Raw genomic sequence first — 18,565 nt, 5'->3', positions numbered from 1 at the left:
GTATAAAAAGACAGCAATCAAGTCAGACTACAGTCTACTTCCCGTACTGCAAGTGAGCTCAGTACCCCTGTGTCACAGCGCCAGGTTGTTCACCCAACTCACGAGTATTTCCCTTAGTATCACTTACCCAAACATATGTTGTTCTAAAACATTTCCAGGCCAGGCACAAGTTTACATTAGTCTTTTGACACACATGAAATTAAATCTAATTATACAACAATTAGTTCCAAGTAATAACCAAGTAATTTGATTGGATGAGAGGCCTTCCATGAGTTATGATATAGAGTACAACAGCACTGGGACATTTAACTACATGTATACTCCACTTCACAGGGGTTCTATTAACCATTCATTAGCGTTACACTAACGGTTGTTGTCAATCTTAGATTGTAACTAACTTTGCAAAGATGAATATATTTCCACATAACATTTGAATTAAGTTTTGTGTAGTCGTCCTTGTCAGAAGAAGATGAAGGGATGTTCTTTTACAAGAACAAACTCCTGAACTAAACTGTTTTTGCAGCTTTCTTTCTGGAAATGAAAAACTGTACTGTTGGTGCCCATACGTAAAAAATGAGCTGCCAGAAGGAGATCAAATACTTTGCATCCCTTTTGGGAGAGAACATTAAAAGATAAGGATCTGAAGTTCTTAGATATAAACAGAACACATCATGCGTGTCAGTGAAGCCTTAAACCAAAGTTCTGTAGTGACAGAGGTGGTTCCCAGTTGTGCAGCCAAAGGAAAGCAACTGCAGCACCTGATACCTAAGATTTATGTCACAATAGGTGATTGTTATATAACAATGGGTGACTGATACAACAATAGGTGATTGTGATGCAACAGGTGTCTGATAAAACAACAGGTGATTGTGGTGTAACAATAGGTGATTGTGATGCAACATGTGACTGTGATGCAACAACAGGTAATTGTGATGCAACAACAGGTGACTGTGATGTAACAATAGGTGATTGTGATGCAACAACAGGTGACTGTGATGTAACAATAGGTGATTGTGATGAGACAACAGGTGACTGTGATAAAACAACAGGTGATTGTGGTGCAACAACAGGTGATTGTAATGCAACAACAGGTGATTGTGATGCAACAACGGGTGACTGTGATGCAACAACGGGTGATTGTGATGCAACAACAGGTGATTGTGATGTAACAATAGGTGATTGTGATGCAACATTAGGTGATTGTGATGAGACAACAGGTGACTGTGATCAAACAACAGGTCTTTGTGATGCAACAACAGGTGTCTGTGATAAAACAACAGGTGATTGTGATGCACCAATAGGTGATTGTGATGCGACAATAGGTGATCGTGATGCAACAATAGGTGATTGTGATGCAACAGGTGACTGTGATGCAAAAACAGGTGATTGTGATGCAACAATAGGTGATTGTGATGCGACAATAGGTGATTGTGATGCGACAATAGGTGATCGTGATGCAACAATAGGTGATTGTGATGCAACAATAGGTGATTGTGATGTAACAATAGGTGACTGATGCAACAATAGATGATTGTGATGCAACAATAGGTGACTGTGAGCAACAATATTTTGATACAATGATAGGTGACTGTGATGCAAGACCAGGTGACTGTGATGCAATAAAAAGTGACTGTGATGCAATAAAAAGTGACTGTAATACTACAACAGGTCCCTGTGACCTAGGTGATTTTGATGCAATAGGCAAGGTTGATACAACCATAGATGACTGTGATGCAAGAATTATATGACTGTAATGCAACAATAGGTTATTGTGATGCAGTAATTGCTGAGTTTCATGCAACAATAGGTGAATTTAACACTAAAATAGGTGATTGTGATGCAACAACAGGTGACTGTAATGCAACAATAGGTGACGGTATGCAACAACAGGTGACCGATGCAATAACGGGACATTTATGCAAGAACAGGTGCCTGTGATGCAACAATCGGCAACTGTGCTTAAACAATAAGTGATGCAGCAACAGGCTATCGTGATGGAACAATAGGTGACTGTGATGCAACAATATGGTTGTGGTGCAGGATTAAGTGATTGTGTGGAAATGACAAGTGACTATGATGCAAAAACAGACGAATTTAATTCAACAATCGTTGACTGTAATGCAACAATAGGTGATTGTGTTATACTTTGATGCAAAGGCGTGACTGTGATGCAACAGCAGGTACCTGTGATGCAGCAATATGTGATTGTGATGCAAGAACAGGTGACTGCGATGCAATAACAGGTGCTTGTGATGCAACAACAGGAGATTGTAATGCAACAGCAGATGACTGTTATGCAGCAATAGTGATTGTGATGATGTAGCAACAGGTGACTGTGATTTCTTCCTGAAACAGATAAAAAATTGCATTTCAAATATTTGATGTTTTATAAAACAAATGAGATGTTTACAAATAAAAATGCAACAAAGTTTATTGATTTCATGTCAGTGTAACTTTAACAATTTTGGGACTTTGGCTGTTGGTCACATATTTTTGGGTTGAGGAATGTGTGATGGACTAATCGCACAACCACAACAACAATATGTTAACTCAACTATTAATAGATTGTTCAATGATAATCTGTTTTGGCAGCCCTAAATCATCATGAACACCCATAATTGTGACCATAAAAACACACAATTGTGATCCAACAAAAAGAACCACTCATCACACTGCTAGAGACAAAAATCTTTACAGTAAGATGTCATGTTTCCAGTGGAGCTTAGTTACACCAGCACCATCTGACCAATAAAATCAATATTGCTTTTACCTTTGAATTAAATTATAGTGCATCAGGTTTTGTGACACTGTTATACATCTCAGATTTTATTTGTGATCAGATTTTAGTGTGTTTCATCCAGAAACAAATGCTGGAGTTGCTCAATAGACACATGACCCTGTTCATTTAGTGTATATTTTGAGCAAGCCAGATCTCATTTAAATAAACACATTTTAAAAGTACTATCTGAAACTTAAATTTTATTATTCTGTGTCAATGGACCAACTCCAGGAAGGTGTCTGATGCTGTGACTTTTGAGGAGCCACACATTTATATTTGCAGAGCTGCCTTTGCTGTACAAAGTCATCAAGATATGGCACTCATTGAAAACTTTTCTAATTTCACATATTCTGTACATGGCAATTACAAAGGGACTTTGACTGCTAAGTCAGTTTAAAAGTAACCGAAAAACTTTGTTCCCTATTAGTATTTATAGTATAAATACTTGGAAAGCGGTGTTTTGCAATTAATGCATCAAACATGCTGCCTGATTAGCACAAGAAGCAAATTATGCTTGGCATACTATAATATGCTCACAGTGTTGGATAAAACACATCCCGCCTGATGCTTTGTCTGTGGAAGACAGATGGTTCAAGAGGGTGATTACATGTTTAAAATGTCAAAGACATTTAACACAGACTGCACCCTCTGTCAAATTTCAAAAGGAGCATAGAGTAATTGGAATATTCTATTTGTGAGACAATGTTTTAATTGGTACGCCCATTCTGTGCAGAATGTGTACAGCCCAGTGTCTGAGGCAGGCATCCGCCAGATTGGTTCAGACACAGACAGGGCTCCATAATTACACTCCTCTATTCAGTGCACTGCCTGTGCGTCAGTGCAAACGTCATATTAGAGCTGCACATGGGGGACAGGACATTCGAGAGCAGAGGAGAGGAGAGGAGAGGACTCCTCACAGCTGTGGTGTGTTGGGGCTGTTGCTGCTCACAGGCAGATGTGCTGTCATTCTCTGACTCTCACATACCTGGTGAAAGGTTGAGGAGAAGTAACTCTGTTCCTCAGTGGCTGTAAAGACAGATCAACTTCTGTGTCAGAAATGTATCCAGCAGTAGGAGCTAGGATCTATAGCAGCAGAGTGACTGGCATACAGCTGTATATAGCTTCCACTCTAAGATGACAGCTTATTGATTCAGGTCTGGTTTTGGCTGGGAGCCCCATATGATGAATGAAATATGGCCTAATGATTTAATAAAGTGATGCTTGGTATAGTACAAGCCAGCTAAAGACTTGATGATTGGTGATTGCTCCCTCTTTCTCTCTCTCTTTCATGTGCTGCTTTAGACATTACATCCACATCTTGTCCTATTTACAATGGAAGCACCCAGCAGCTCAGCTGACATTAAGAAAAAGGCTATTTTTTATTTGCATTATTTTTCTCATATTATGTCTATATATTTTTTTCCTATTTCCAAATTCAAGACTAGAAATGTGACACTTAAGTGACTCCCTATCTACTTTCAGACAGCTTTGTTTTTCATTGATTAACTGTATACAGGTCTACTTATGAAACGCCTGGTATAACACCCAGATGATGATGATGATTATAATGACAATGACGGTGATGATGGGAATGATTATGACAATTAGAGCCTGCAAATTGATAGCCCCTTATATCTCATTTACGCACATAATCTGAAGCCAGCTACCAGATAAATTAAATAACCTCTTCAACGGAGCCTGTCCCACCTCTCTCTCTCTCTCTCTCTCTCTCCCTCTCTCTCTCTTTCCCTCTCAGACAAGGACGCTGACACCTCGTTCACAACTCAAGACAAGGCCGGTAAAGCTTGTCACAGACCATGTGCTGTGAGAGGAGCTCCTGACACCCAAAAATGCAAAAGGAAAATACAAATTCATCCATTCATCCATCAAAAGCACATGTGCCCTAGAGCAAGAAACGCCTCTGCTCTGCACCTGACTCTTCCCCCAGACCTCTCTGCAAACAGAGCAAGGAGCGTTTCCCTGAGGGGGATCAATGAGGTATCACGTTATACATGATCTGCCCTGATGCTGGTACCCATCCTCTTCCTCCTTTCCCCATCTCATCATCTTCACCCCTGCACACTGCATGGCTCTCCCATCCTGACTGTCATTTATTCTCTGTCCTATATCCACCCACCCCCGACCACCACCACCAGAGAATCACACACACACACACACACACACATACACACACACACACACAGAACATTGTGACGAGAGGCATCAGCCAGTGCGTGTCTGCTGAGAGGGAGAGAGAGAGAGAGAGAGAGAGGGAGAGAGAGAGAGAGAGAGAGAGAGGGAGAGAGAGAGAGAGAGAGAGAGAGATCCTCCCTGGCACACACCCGTCAGTGTGGCAGTGTGATTTTGACTGACTGGCTGACTGACTGGGGTTTCTGAAGGAAACACACAGGAACGGGGGGGACACGCTCTCCTGTTTTCTTTTTTCACACCTTTCTCGCAGTCTTGTCTGTCACCGTTGTCACGGCCGATGGTTCTCTAGCTGTGCCTCCTGTATCCACCTCAGCATCGGATTTTGCTTTTATTTCTCCTCTCCTTGATTGGCTGAACCGGGGCTGATCCCAGCCAACCTGGGCCGGGCCGTGGTGCTGTTCAGCGAGCCTTATAGCTGAAGTTGGCACCGGAGATGAGCGCCTTGAGACACGGGAGCGGGGCTCTCTATTCGCCGGGGAGAGGGTCTGGGTCGTGGCGGTGCCTGTGGTGGTGGTGGGTTGTTGCGCTCGGGGTGACAGCGGGCTCGGGAGATCCTTGGATGTCCGCGGAGGCATGCCCGTCGTCTTGTTCCTGCAGCAGCACCAGGATCTCCTGCGTTGATCCGGAGCGGGGTATTAATTCCTTTCCCGTCCTGCAGAGCGAGGCGGAGATGGAGAACATCACCGATATGTGAGTGTCTCTAAGCATCAGATTTACAAAGGGGAGATGTCGGATTCATATGGCCCTTAAATATTCACATGTAGCCTGCTCTGCTTTTGTGAAGGTGGCTGCATTTTCAACACTTTACAAATAAAGGAATGTCATCCCTCACACCCCTCCTCTGCCAATTGTGTCTGGAGCTGGCAGACACTATCCGCAAAGAAAAGAGCCAGAACCGGTTCTCTTTTGTCAATGAATCTTTATCTAACGAAAGAATTTAGTCTGAATCAACTAATGTACCGGTTCACATATAAATCTAAGTCACACTCATTTATTCGGCGCGGGTTCGGCTCAGACACACATCATGTGTAACCTACATTGCATAACAGACTATTTACCATCATGTGGCACATCAGTCTTTCAACGCCAGCGTGGAAACTGCCCATTTATAAATAAGAGCAGTTTAATAGACTTTTATTCTGACAGAGAAAACCAAGTCTGTGTGCGAGCGCGTGCCCGTGTGTGTGCGTGTGCTAAAGTGTGTATGTGGACGGAGACACGCACTCACCAAACACCACTGTCTAAATATTAGCACAGACACTTCCCAAGATGGCTTATATTAGTGTATTTAAATGAACCGAAGAAAAAAAAAATCGATGTTTAAGACAAAAAAAGCGACATCTTTGCAGAAAGTGTCAACATTTTAGGTGAAGGCTACCAACCAAGATGACAGCAAATCTCAGTGTGCATTGTAGATATACTGTACAGCCCCCCAACCACCTTCCAGCTTTTCACTATCATTTCATAAAACGGCATTTGGCCTAGAAATAGGCTAAGTGGAATGCGATATCATTCTTGGCAAAGATACACGGCCTTGTTGATGATGACTTTTGTTGGGGATAAACAATCTTTATCGGCGGCCTTGGAGAAACCTTGGAAGCTGTTTAAATGAGCCAGCAGACTGGTGAAAAGCATTCACCGAGTGCTTGGCTAATGTAAACAGACAAATTACTGATGACCGTGCGACTTCTACTTCCAAACGACCTTGCCAAAAAACCTGGGAGATCGGTTCGTGTTCCACGTCTGTGTTAATTGGTTAGACATCCTGATTTTATGACATCTGCACTGACAACCACACAATTTGACAGAATATAATGGGCATTCAGTGTCACTGTGAATACCTGAATGGGTGTAAAAGCCCAAGCTCTTACACTTTGTGCGATGTCTCACATGTATGGCTATGTTTAGTATAAAAGCTGAGGCAAACAAATCGCTTTTAGCCCCCATCTGCTAAGAAAATATCCTCCAGTTGAATTGGAGAGGTGGGTGTCTGGATGACACATACAAAATCTAAAATGACAATATTTCTTTGACTGATAACTTATGATATTTTGTGGGTGTTGGCTCTCTTCTGATATGAACACAGAAACAACACAGAAAGTTGTTTAACAGGCAATGCAGCCTTTGAAGATTGAGAAGACAACATTTAACCTATATAAAAATATGATAAATATCTACTTTTGTGTCATAATATTGATTTATTGCCCACAGGCATTAAGATAATGGACAAATGTGGTTGTAGTAAGCTTGACTCCCCCCCTGTGCCCTCAGACAAACATGCAGTGACGGGTTTATCACACCTAATGACAAACCAGAGATGGATCTATGTGCATGCTCTTTGTGCTTATTATTCAGCAATCTTACTGAAACTGGAAACACTGCCTCGTTTGTCTTTGTCGCTCATGTACAGTGTAATTGTCGATTTCTTGTATATTACAGAGATTATAAGATTGTTACCTTAAAAACATTTTGTCAGAATTGAATTTTAGTTGTATGTCATCTTTGATGAAAGTAATTTTAGGAAACAAGATGCTGCTTTCCATTTATCCGTGTTTCTTTATGTGTAAAGCAGTGAAAAATGCTGACATTCTGGGTCAGCTTCTTTAATTATTGTTAGCCACACATCAATTTTATTACGAATTTTTTAAAAAAGCTTTTTTTTTCAGGCTTTTTGGCTTTATTTGATAGTGAGAGCACAGAGCTGACAGGAAATGAAGGGAGAAAGAGGAGAGGTGATATGTAACAAAGGTCCCCGACCGGACCTGAACTGGGGATGTTGCGATTAGACAACCCTTATGAAATAGCTCTAATGGTTAGGTGTTACCCTTTCATCCCTCACTCGTCAATCTTTTGACTTTGATGAACTAAACGTGATAATTTTGGTATAAATTCAGCGAGTCTAAAGCCTTGTAATGATTTTTGAAATCAACAAATCTAATGAGAATATTTTTTGTTTCAGTTTCCGAGTCGGAGACTGTATGTGACCACATGAAAGACAGTATTTAATGACCTTGTGATTTAGACAACCAATACGTGCAACAGTAAGACACAGGGATTCTGCAGGACAAAGAGCTCTGCCGCGACTGTTACAACGCGTTCCTTCTATAGGACAGATTGTTCTCAGTTCGCTCCGGAGGTTTTGTTTAGCCCTTGATGTTCTTAGACATCTGATCCCAAAGCTGCGATATTTGAAAAGTACATGTACTGTTTTTCTGAACCTGTTCACACAGTTAGACTCAATCACAAGAGGGAGTTGCCAACAGTCATCTCCTGTTGGCCTTTAAACACCGTCAGGTCAAGTGCATAGCTCAAGCGCAGCTGAGGAGAAGAGGCGAAGGATGTGCCTGTTTCTCTACTTTAAGAAAAAAACTACCAGCTCCTCCTGAGTACCATATATCAGCTGCAGTCCTGCAGGAGTTCATTTTTTAATTTTGAACGCTAATTATATGGGCTTATTATGTTCCTTTGTCTTATTGAAATGTTTCTGTTTATTCTTCCCTCCGTTAACAAATGAGCCTTCTGACACACACTTGTATCTCCTGACAGCTACATCGCCAACCAGAGCAGCTTCTCCTCCATCAACGACAAAGACCTGCACTCCTACAAGAATCTCAGGAACCTGTGAGTCTTTTATGGCTTATATTACCAACAAAAACACTATGAGTTATTGTCAATGGACAAATTTGCTAAATTTGCTTATATTTTTAAATTCTATGGCAGTTCTGTTATCCACACCGCCTACTAAAATGTTAAATGTTCCTTTATAAGTACATATAGGGTCTAAATATAGGCAGCACTTCAAATCAGGTAGAAAAACAATTTCACTGCATTTTAATAACATTTCAACAGTATTTCTATACTTACTCAGCTTGTTATTGTCCACTATCTGAGACATATTGATTTACTGTGCTTGTACCAATAATTCCTCATCTTCCCTTAAGGCAATATATTGTTTATGTCTGTTACTTGAAAATCCTGCAGTGTTTATCACTGTGTCCCAGGGTGTTTGTAGTTACTGTGTTTTGCTATGCTTCTCTTTCTCATTTTATTTCTTAATCTTAAAACAACTGTCTACCAAGCAGCACTTAATTGCAATGAAATAATCTATTCATTTCACAGCCAATATCTTTATTAATACAAAGCATGTTATGCACTGCGGGTCTATATGCTTTAATTGTGGTTTTTCTCCCGTGTGTCTGAGGAATACTTTACACACAATTACACTCTGTGCAGTGTTAATATTTCGTAATATACGGTACCACTATTTCACAGTATGAATATTTTTAAAGTTATCATTTGTTAAGTGTCATTGTAATATAAAAACCCTTGCTCAGTCCAAGTCATTTCAGACGAGATCAATCAGTCACAGAACATAATTTAAACCAACTTCGTATCAGATAATGATATTATCTTACATCCTCACCTCAGCTGATGAAGGGCACAAACTCTCTGAGCACCTGGTTTTAACAGTGCTGAGTAATCTAAAGTTTGCAGTGACGTTAAATGCACCTGACTCTTTTTAGTTTTTGTATATGACAACGCTTTCTACTGAGACATCTGTCACACTATATCCAGAGGATTAGAGCGTAAATGGTTAACTGATTGACAGAAAAATAATAGACAACAATTGTCATAATTGAAGAACAACCATCTGCCTGTGCCTCTGTCAGTGTATTTAACTATACACCACAGGCCTATACTGCATGCCCTGTAGAACGACACTTTTCTGATCTGCTGTCTCCATCAGCAGGATATCATATCTGTCTGTGACTTCCAAAACTGTCACAAAATACAGTTGGAAAACAAATCCATTTTACAACGTGACAATGCTAAGGTTAGGTTAGCCTTAGATGCAACAACATATTAGTTTGGGGACAGTCATGATCATTCTTTAAAAAAAAAAAAAAAGTCCTTCTGCTGGTATATATCCTACTGTTGTTGTTCATGAAGATATTAATGTGGCTGTTATATTTTTCTTTTCTTTTTTTTGTCAGAACGGTGACCAACAGCAGGCTTACATATGTATCGAAGCTGGCCTTTCAAAACAACATCAAATTACAGTACCTGTAAGTAAAAACACATCTCATGCCATCATAATATACAGTATATTTGCTTTCTGTTGATGTGACAGCAGTACAACCATTATTTATCACTTTCAGTGAGTAATTTGTTTGACTCTGTTAAAATTTACTTATCCTTTGACATTTTACTTATGTTTTAAATTGGGTTAATGAATGCAAAATTACACCACCAAGAGTAATACAGTATGTAATACTATAGAGAGTAACTTAACCAGAAATAAATGGCTGAGAGATTGATGGAAAATAAAGCCAGGTTCAGGTTCATAGTGAACGGCATTTATAATTGATTGTCAAATCTTGGGACCTTGTAAAAATAATTAAAGTTTGATGCTTATTATACCGATCAAATGCACCACTTAAGGCTAATTGTCACAATCCTTAGAGGGGAGAACTTTTAATGGGAAAATAACACAGGCGTTTGGGTGCACGTTGAAATGCACCATTAGTTGCTGTAACATCGACCTAATATTTTGTTGTGATATTACAAATGCAATCTGATTCCCTGATGTTCGATTTAATTTCCAGGAATCTGAAAGATAACAACCTGTCATCACTGTCCTGGAGGATATTCAAACACCTCAACATCTCTTATCTGTGAGTTCAGTGCAGTCATTATCAGTCTGTCCATCTCTGTGTCTGTCTGTCTGTCTGTCAGTTCCTGGCTCTCTCTCTGGTTTACCCTCCAGTTATCATCATACTCTGTATATAAACATAGACCTATAGCAACTGTGATGTCACCTGTAGGTTCCTGATGTGATGATTTCAAGCTTGGAGTTGGGTTTACTGCCACCAGCAATCTTGGGTTTTCCTGCAGCCAGAAAAATGATTATATTTTAAATTTATATTGAGGAAACAGGATGGAGAGATTATCTGAAGTGATAATTAAGCACCGGGGCTCAATGTTACTTGCTATGACACTTATAAATAATGGAAAACATGCCCCCTAAGCACACCCTAAAGAGAGAATAATAATAATAAAGAGAGAATAATAATAATAATAATAATAATAAAAAAGAGAGAATTTGTACATTTTTCCACTGGTTTTGTGCAGCACAAAAATATATATTTTTTTCATGCTAGGTAGCCAATGAAAAACCTGGCTCTTAAAGGAATACACTTACTTGTTTTCTTATCAAGAGTTAGATGAGAGGATCAGTGCCACTCTTATAAGCAAGTCTTATAAATCTCTCTCTATTTGAAAACTAAAGTGGAAAAAAATGCCAAGTTGTTGTTTTAAGGTGTTTAATGTGCTGGACAGGCACATGAAACCTCTCATTATTTCTACACCTTGGTTTTTGTTTGGATTAAATTAAGGAGATATAACATCTTAATTAGTGAGCTTCAGAAGTGCTAGTAGGCAGACCTTGTTATAATTTGACAGAGACAAGCTAGCAGTTATACCCCCACCCCCGAGTCTTAATGCTAAGCTACAACTGCTGGCTGTCGATTTATATTTAACGGATAGACATGAGAGTGGTATCAATCCTCTCATCCAGCTCTGGGCAAGAAAGCAAATAAGCTTTTACAAAATCTCAAACAATTTCTTTCATTCACTTAGATATATCATTGCAATTCAGCTGCTTACTCGAATCGTTGTGTGTGTGTGTGTCTGTGTGTGTGTGTGTGTGTGTGTCTGTGTGTGTGTGTGTGTGTGTGTGTGTCTAGGATCCTGTCAGGGAACCCTCTTCACTGCTCCTGTGAGAACATGTGGATCAAGCTGTGGTTAGGGGAGGAAGCAGACACTCAGGAGCTGCGCTGCATTGAGGATGGAGGAGGACGTAAACTGTCCAGACTGACACTTCCTAAGTGTGGTGAGAACACACACACACACACTGAGTAAGGAGCTGGAGAAGACATTTATAAGTTGCAGCATAGTGCAAAGCACTAAAGCACCTGGAGGGAAAATCCTAATGGTTCCCTCTACAGAAAATTTTCCATTCACATGTGTTTGTATGCACATGCATAGTTGTGTGTGTGTTTGCATAAATGTGTGATTAAGTACAGGACTTATACTGTACAAAATTTGTTACTGCAAGACAAGTGTACTAAGTGTTTTGTCGGTTCTCAGAGGAGGTGTGGGCGACTGGAGAAAGTGGACTGAAGTGAAGTTTGTTGTCAAAACCTATGAGAATAAATGCAAAAAGAATACAGTTCATGCACTGAGAACAGCCACTGTGTTAATCGTAATGTATACCCACTGGTATGTGAATTTTGGCTGGCCACAGCGAGGACAATGCGCATACTGCTTTTCACTTCTGCAGGGCTCTGCTTAGCTTGTATATTGTAATTTCCCTAGACACAGTGTAGTACAAAAAAAAAAGACTATATCTTACACATGAACAAGCAAACAAATGACATAAACGCATGCATGCACACCCAGAGCACTGCTTTAATAGAGGGCTTAAAAATTTAGTTTGGTTTCTGCTGGGTGTCACTGAAAGGCCACAGACACTAAACAGGCTGACTGTATCTCAGTGCTGTGGGGATTTTACTCATATGATACATAGATTAGCTGCTAGATGAGAGAAGAGGGAGAGAAATGTGTCATATACTAAGTGTGTTTGGCGCGTGCATGTGTGTGTGTGTGCGCTACGTGACAGGTTATGTCATCTTATAGACTGGTTACAGTCATCTGAGACATTTGCTTGTACATGTAGAAAGGTAGTGACAGGACATTATAGAAGCAGAGATATTTTACTGGGAAGGAACATTTGTGAGATTGAACACACAGATGACATCAGTGAGTCTCAAAGACGCTGAGTAGTGAAAATTTGCCGCATGTATCACAGTAAAATGAAGTAAAGACCATCTGCACTCTGTCCTATAGCACCGATGACCTGCTGTCACACAGCAGATTTCATTTCCTTTTTCTCTGAATCATCGTTTATCAGTCGACTAGGAAAGAATTGTCTCTGGATTTACAGAAAGCTGCTCCTATATGCTCAACTGCAACAGCAATGATTACATTATTGTGAGCAATGGAAGGCATTTTTCACATATTTGATTGTGATAAATTAAGGAAAAAAAAATTTTTCATTAAAAGGAATATAATATTTTAAAACCTGGAGAACCTCTGAACCTGCCACAGTGCATAAGTGTAATGTAAAAATAACCAGCACACTTGCTGTCATTCCAGTGCAGATTTCCACAGAGCACAAACCTTTAATGAACTTGATTGTGGGAGCCTTTAACAAGCTTGACTGTAGAAATGTCAGCACTTAACTGACACTTTAGTCTTTCCTTCTTTACTGTAAACCGATGGATACTAAAAAAAGATAAACCTGAATAAATGAGTGGAGAAACATAATGAATGCAGATCCACTCATGCTCTGTGGCATGTATAAGAATACTGAGCACCAGTTGATTATGATTTTCTATCAAGATGCCAAGAGGAAAAGATCTAAGTGACTTTGAAAGAGGGTTCATTGTTGGGGCACAGATGGCAGAAGCTTCAGTCACAAAGACTGCTCAACTGGCTGGTGTTTCAATAGGAACAGTGACATCTGCATTTAGATCTGTGGGAAAGACATCAGTAAATAGGGTTGGAAATTTGATGAGCTTGATGCTCGAGCATTAGTAAAATATGTAAGGAAAAACAGAAGATCAACTCTTCCTCAGGTGACTGAGAATGTCAATGCAGGACATGATCAGACTTTGTCAGCAAGAACAGTCTGTCAACAGTTACACCGAGAGGGATATTATGGTCGGGTTGCAGTGCATAAATCCCTCATTACAAAGATGAATGCACATTTGAAAGTTCACTGGTGCAAAAACCATGAAACCAATGATCCGATATCTCAACATAATCAAAGATTAGAGAAAAAGTCAAACTGAAACAGATTTGTGTCAGAGAACTGTTTTTTCTTCTTCCCTCTCCCATTAACCATCTCACCACCCCAAAGATTTATGTGGTGTCGGTGTGTATAAAATTGTAAAAAGCTAACTAAAGCTACAACAGTAACATGCTGCTTGTATACTAATGCTTCAGTATTAATCATCTGATGACATCATATATAATAATATATCTGTCAGAGGGACCAAACCAGCACTTTTGTTGTAATACTTTATCTACATTTTGCTGCTAATACTTATGTACTTTTATTTGAGTAGGATTTTTCATGCAGGGCTTTTACTTGTAATGGAGTATTTTTATTTTGCTGTATTGGTACTTTTACTTAAGTAAAAGATACCTCTTCCACCATTGTCTGATGATGACAGTGGCCCAACACCTTACTAAGACACCTTATGTTGGTTTTTCCTTTAATTCGCCACCCGTCTGTATCTCCTGCATAAATTTTTAATGAATATCTCTATTTAGGACTCTCTTGTATTCATAAACGGGGTCCGATTACAGTGTGAACTGTCTCTGAAAGTCTGACCTGCTCATATTCTCTGAAGAAAAATCTGTCCAACCTAAGCCTAGATTTGTAGGTTTTATATGCACAAATCTGGCTGAATTGGACATTCAGCAGCCTAATAATCTTGAGCTTGGCCAAAGTAAACAAATGAAACTTAAATTGTTCGAACCTTTGGGGGATAAGTCCAGTCAGATCTGGTTTGTTACTATAAAGTGGAAGTGAACGTAAACAACCCACTTCTTGTCCGATTTCAATTTATAAAATACTTGATAACAGTCCGAAAAGCTTTATAGGCCTAAATTGAAATGTAATCATTTTTTTCTTCTAATAAGCCACAACATGAAGCTGAAAGTATTTTTGCCATCTCTCTTGTTGACAGTGCAAATGATCTGGTCAAAAATAGCTCAGGGCAGTCGGGACGCAAGGGATACAAACAATAAGTTAGCTTTCAGGAAGCTTACAATGACATTGATAACTCCTATTGATCCGTCCCCTCTGCCTCCCCTCCATTAGAAGAGGCTATTTTTGGCATTAGGACAGTTACAGCAGGGCCCCTGGAGAGGTGGGCAGGGGACCCCCTGGCAGAGTGACATATGAGGAGGAGGACATGGTGGGGCAGGGGTGCCAAATAATGCCCCAGGGCTAACAATGATACACCAAAAGACCTCTGAGTCTGGCCAAACTGCTGGCCTTTTGGTCTCTCTGTCATTTTTTCTTACTATCTTTTGCCTCTCCCTCTTTCTTACTAATTTTCCATCTGTCTGTCTGCTTCATGTATGACTGTCTCTCCTACTGTATGACTGAACATATCTGAGTGACATATGAGGAAGGCACAAAGGAGAGGAAGTACCCAATGATGCCCTCGGGCTGACAATGATCTCTCAGGCCACCCGCATATGTCTCTCTCTCTCTCTCTCTCGCTCTCTCTATCTCTCAGTGGACTGTTTACTGCTGGAGCTCCACTCGAAAAGGCTGGCAAATACAGACCGTTCCCTTTGCTGACCTGTACAAAACTTTACTAAAAAGTGCTGCTCTGATGTTACTGCAGTCCCAGGCCTGTGCAATATGAAAATAAGTGAACTCTGTCACTCAGCAAAAAATGTTGGGGTTCAAACAGCTGAAGGTGTTAAAACACTCCCAGTCAGTTGATTGTTAACAGGGGGGAAAAAAACTCATAAAAAACCTATAAACTGTCCCCCCTTGGTTTAATTAATTTTAAAAACTCTTCCTTAAATTGTATAATTACATTAGCTTGTGAAAAAATTTAAGCATTTTCTATGATCACACTTATTACACCTTAAGTTTCTTTGGGTGAAAGTATCTGCTATATGCTCCAAAAGGCATAAATGTTAATAATTGAAACCAGCTGAGCAAAGGTGCTTTTTTTCATGTGCTGTGGAAATGACAGCAGATGAATCACCAGATCTCTGCTGGTCACATCACAGCACTGGTGCACTCTGTCTTCATCTGTCTCCCTCTCCGTTTGTCCGTCTCTCTGTCAGCTCATTTGTTTGGCTTGAATGACTGTCTATCAGGCTCCTTTCCCCTTTATAATCCCCTGTTCTGTCTTTTGATTGTTATAAAAGCTGTAATACTAAACTTAGAATCAACACAGAAGAAAGGTCAAGCACACCAGTGCAGAGTAGATTGACAGAGATAGAGTAGGTCGATGTTCATGTCTTGCAACTCTGATGTTTTATGAGACTGTTTAAGTATGTTAAAAGTAATGGACATGACGTTTAGTGCCATCCCACCTACATTTGGGTCTCCTGCTTTCCTTTTAAGGCCATGCTGCTGTCATTTACAAGTGAGGTTTTGCTAACAGAAGGCTTCAGGAGTGGACGACAGCTTAAAAAACAGAAGAGCATAGCTGGTCGAAACGATTCAGTAAACCATCTTTATGGGAAAGGGAAGAAACTAACTGCTAAGATTTTGAAATGGGGTGAAAGATTGTTGTTTAAATATAGATTACCGTGTAGTTTTGATTTATACTTCATCAGTGGTCGATCATATGACAAAAATCATGCATAGCTGAACCAGCTAAGTATCATGTCCAAAACCAATGAAAGAAGAAGTTTGTAGTTCATGTAGAGGTGGGAAGTAATAGTGTAGAGGTTCAGGTCTTTCTAACCTTACCTTAACCTAGCTGCCGTAACTACAATATTTCCCTAACCATAATACTTATTATTATTATTATTATTATTATTATTATTATTATTATCATTATCTTAAAACTTTACATTGGACTAAAAACAAAAAACAAACAAACAAGGAACACACAATAACAGCAGTGAGTAAAGCAAACAAACAAAACTGGGCATAATCCTTGGTTTAGCAAAATCAGCCAATATCAACTTTCATGTCTGGTTAAACTGATCATCAGACACCAAAGCAGCTAATTAAATAGAGGAAATCCACCTCAAACCAATGGGAATGGGATAAATATGTTACAATGTTTACAAACATTAATACTAGGTCACTTGCCACAATAACTTAAATGTGGCATAAAAACAGAAAAAGGGCGAAAGATACAAACAAGGCAGGTATTGATGGATTTGAGGAAAATTAAAACCTACAAATAATCTGAAAGATAATACATTTCAGAGTCAGAAAAGACCAGGTGTCAGTCTGATTCACAATAGGTTTAGTCAGAAAATCAATAATCTATAGCAGATTCTGAGTTTCAAAGCTGCTCATCCAGTCCTGGTGCTCATTCTCCTCCCTGTTTCTCTGAATTCTTTGAGGAGGAATCATAATTTGTGAATCCTCCTCTCACTGTGTTGACAGCCTTCACTGCGCTTGAACAACAGAACAATGCAGAGGCAAACTCAGGGACAGATTTGTGATGTGTGACTCTCCAGCACATTTGCTCCTCTCCCTGTTGTGTATTTGACAAAGATTTCTCTCCCTCTCTGCCTGCTCCCGTCTCTCGCCACAAATCATGGCATTTCCGGTGTGGTGGAAGGTAAATGTAAACACTTTTCTAAACATCGATATGGACGTGCCCATTGTGGCCTGTAACAAGAGCTGACAACAGTGACACCTACAACAATGACGCTAAAGTATGCTGTGGTGTATTGTGTGAAGTTTCAATCCAGAGAGCAGTGGATGTTTTCCTTTTAAATATTAGCTTTGAGCAGCTATTCAGGGCCACATGTGCTCGTAATTCACAGCCAATTCAGAGAACAGGCTCCTGGTGAATGAGGGCAATCTAGATTCATGAAGTCGAGGAGTATCAAGGACTGGCATATAAACAGTGCTAATGAGATGTCTTGTTGGTTTGATAAGGTGAGGTTTTCATGGTTACAATTTTGCCCAATTCTCTCCCTGTAAAAATCATTGTTTACAGAAAAGAAGGTTTTTACAATTTTGACAATTAAGGGAAATACTGGCAATAAAAAGTAAGTACATTTGAAAAAGCTTGATTTAAAATTATAATATGTAACTTTTCCACATTAAAATGTCTAAAAATGACTAGACCGATGTTATGTATTTTTTGAGTTGTGTACTCACATTATCCCAAATGTTTCCAGCAAAAAGAAAAAAGAAATACGTGATTTTTCTCATTGTAAGGTATGTGTGATTTGGTCGCCTGTCAATGACATCATATCCCCTATGCGCATTGGTCGGAGTTGTGGTTGCCTAACTGCCAGTAGCTCAAAATGGACTTTTATCTAGTTTTAAGCCACATACTCTTTTTACACCTTGTCCTTTTCAACTATATATTTTAACCAGATTTTTAAGCAATATCACACGAGAGGGAGTGATGTTGTACTGAACAGACCCGTCGCCAGACCTCAGTCTTAAGGGGGGCATATGAAATGCATGGGAGGGCACAATTATTATTAACCTACAGTATATTTTAGTATATTGTAGTATATACGTATATTTTTAATAATCCTATACTGCATTCGCGCATTACGTAATCATCACGTTAAACATAACCAACAGCAATATGACCAGGTATAGCCGACAACACCAGTCCTCATAGTTTAAAGCAATACATTACATAGAAGCAATGTTATGAATATCCATAAAACACTTGACTATATAACATATTAGATGTAACACCACAAGCATCTCTCAAACATTGCATTTTAAAGCAGTCAACAGAGGGATATGCATTGCCATTAGAC

The 18,565-nt window shown here is 39.6% G+C and overlaps 1 protein-coding gene across 1 annotated transcript in view; it reads left to right on the top strand.

The window, feature by feature from the left end:
• Positions 1–5,169: 5,169 nt before the first annotated feature.
• Positions 5,170–18,565, top strand: part of ntrk2 (neurotrophic receptor tyrosine kinase 2) — a 78,901-nt gene continuing 65,505 nt past the window's right edge. The window contains exons 1-5 of the mRNA XM_022757633.1: positions 5,170–5,680; positions 8,537–8,611; positions 9,985–10,056; positions 10,597–10,665; positions 11,737–11,882. Of these exons, the coding sequence (XP_022613354.1) occupies positions 5,424–5,680; positions 8,537–8,611; positions 9,985–10,056; positions 10,597–10,665; positions 11,737–11,882 (619 nt within the window). The 5' untranslated portion in view covers positions 5,170–5,423. The remainder of the gene's footprint in view (positions 5,681–8,536; positions 8,612–9,984; positions 10,057–10,596; positions 10,666–11,736; positions 11,883–18,565) is intronic.

This window comes from Seriola dumerili, unplaced genomic scaffold (genome assembly GCF_002260705.1).
Source record: "Seriola dumerili isolate Sdu_G_001 unplaced genomic scaffold, Sdu_1.0 BDQW01000290.1, whole genome shotgun sequence".
Classification (NCBI taxonomy): domain Eukaryota; kingdom Metazoa; phylum Chordata; class Actinopteri; order Carangiformes; family Carangidae; genus Seriola; species Seriola dumerili.
This window is presented reverse-complemented; position numbering and strand designations above follow the sequence as displayed.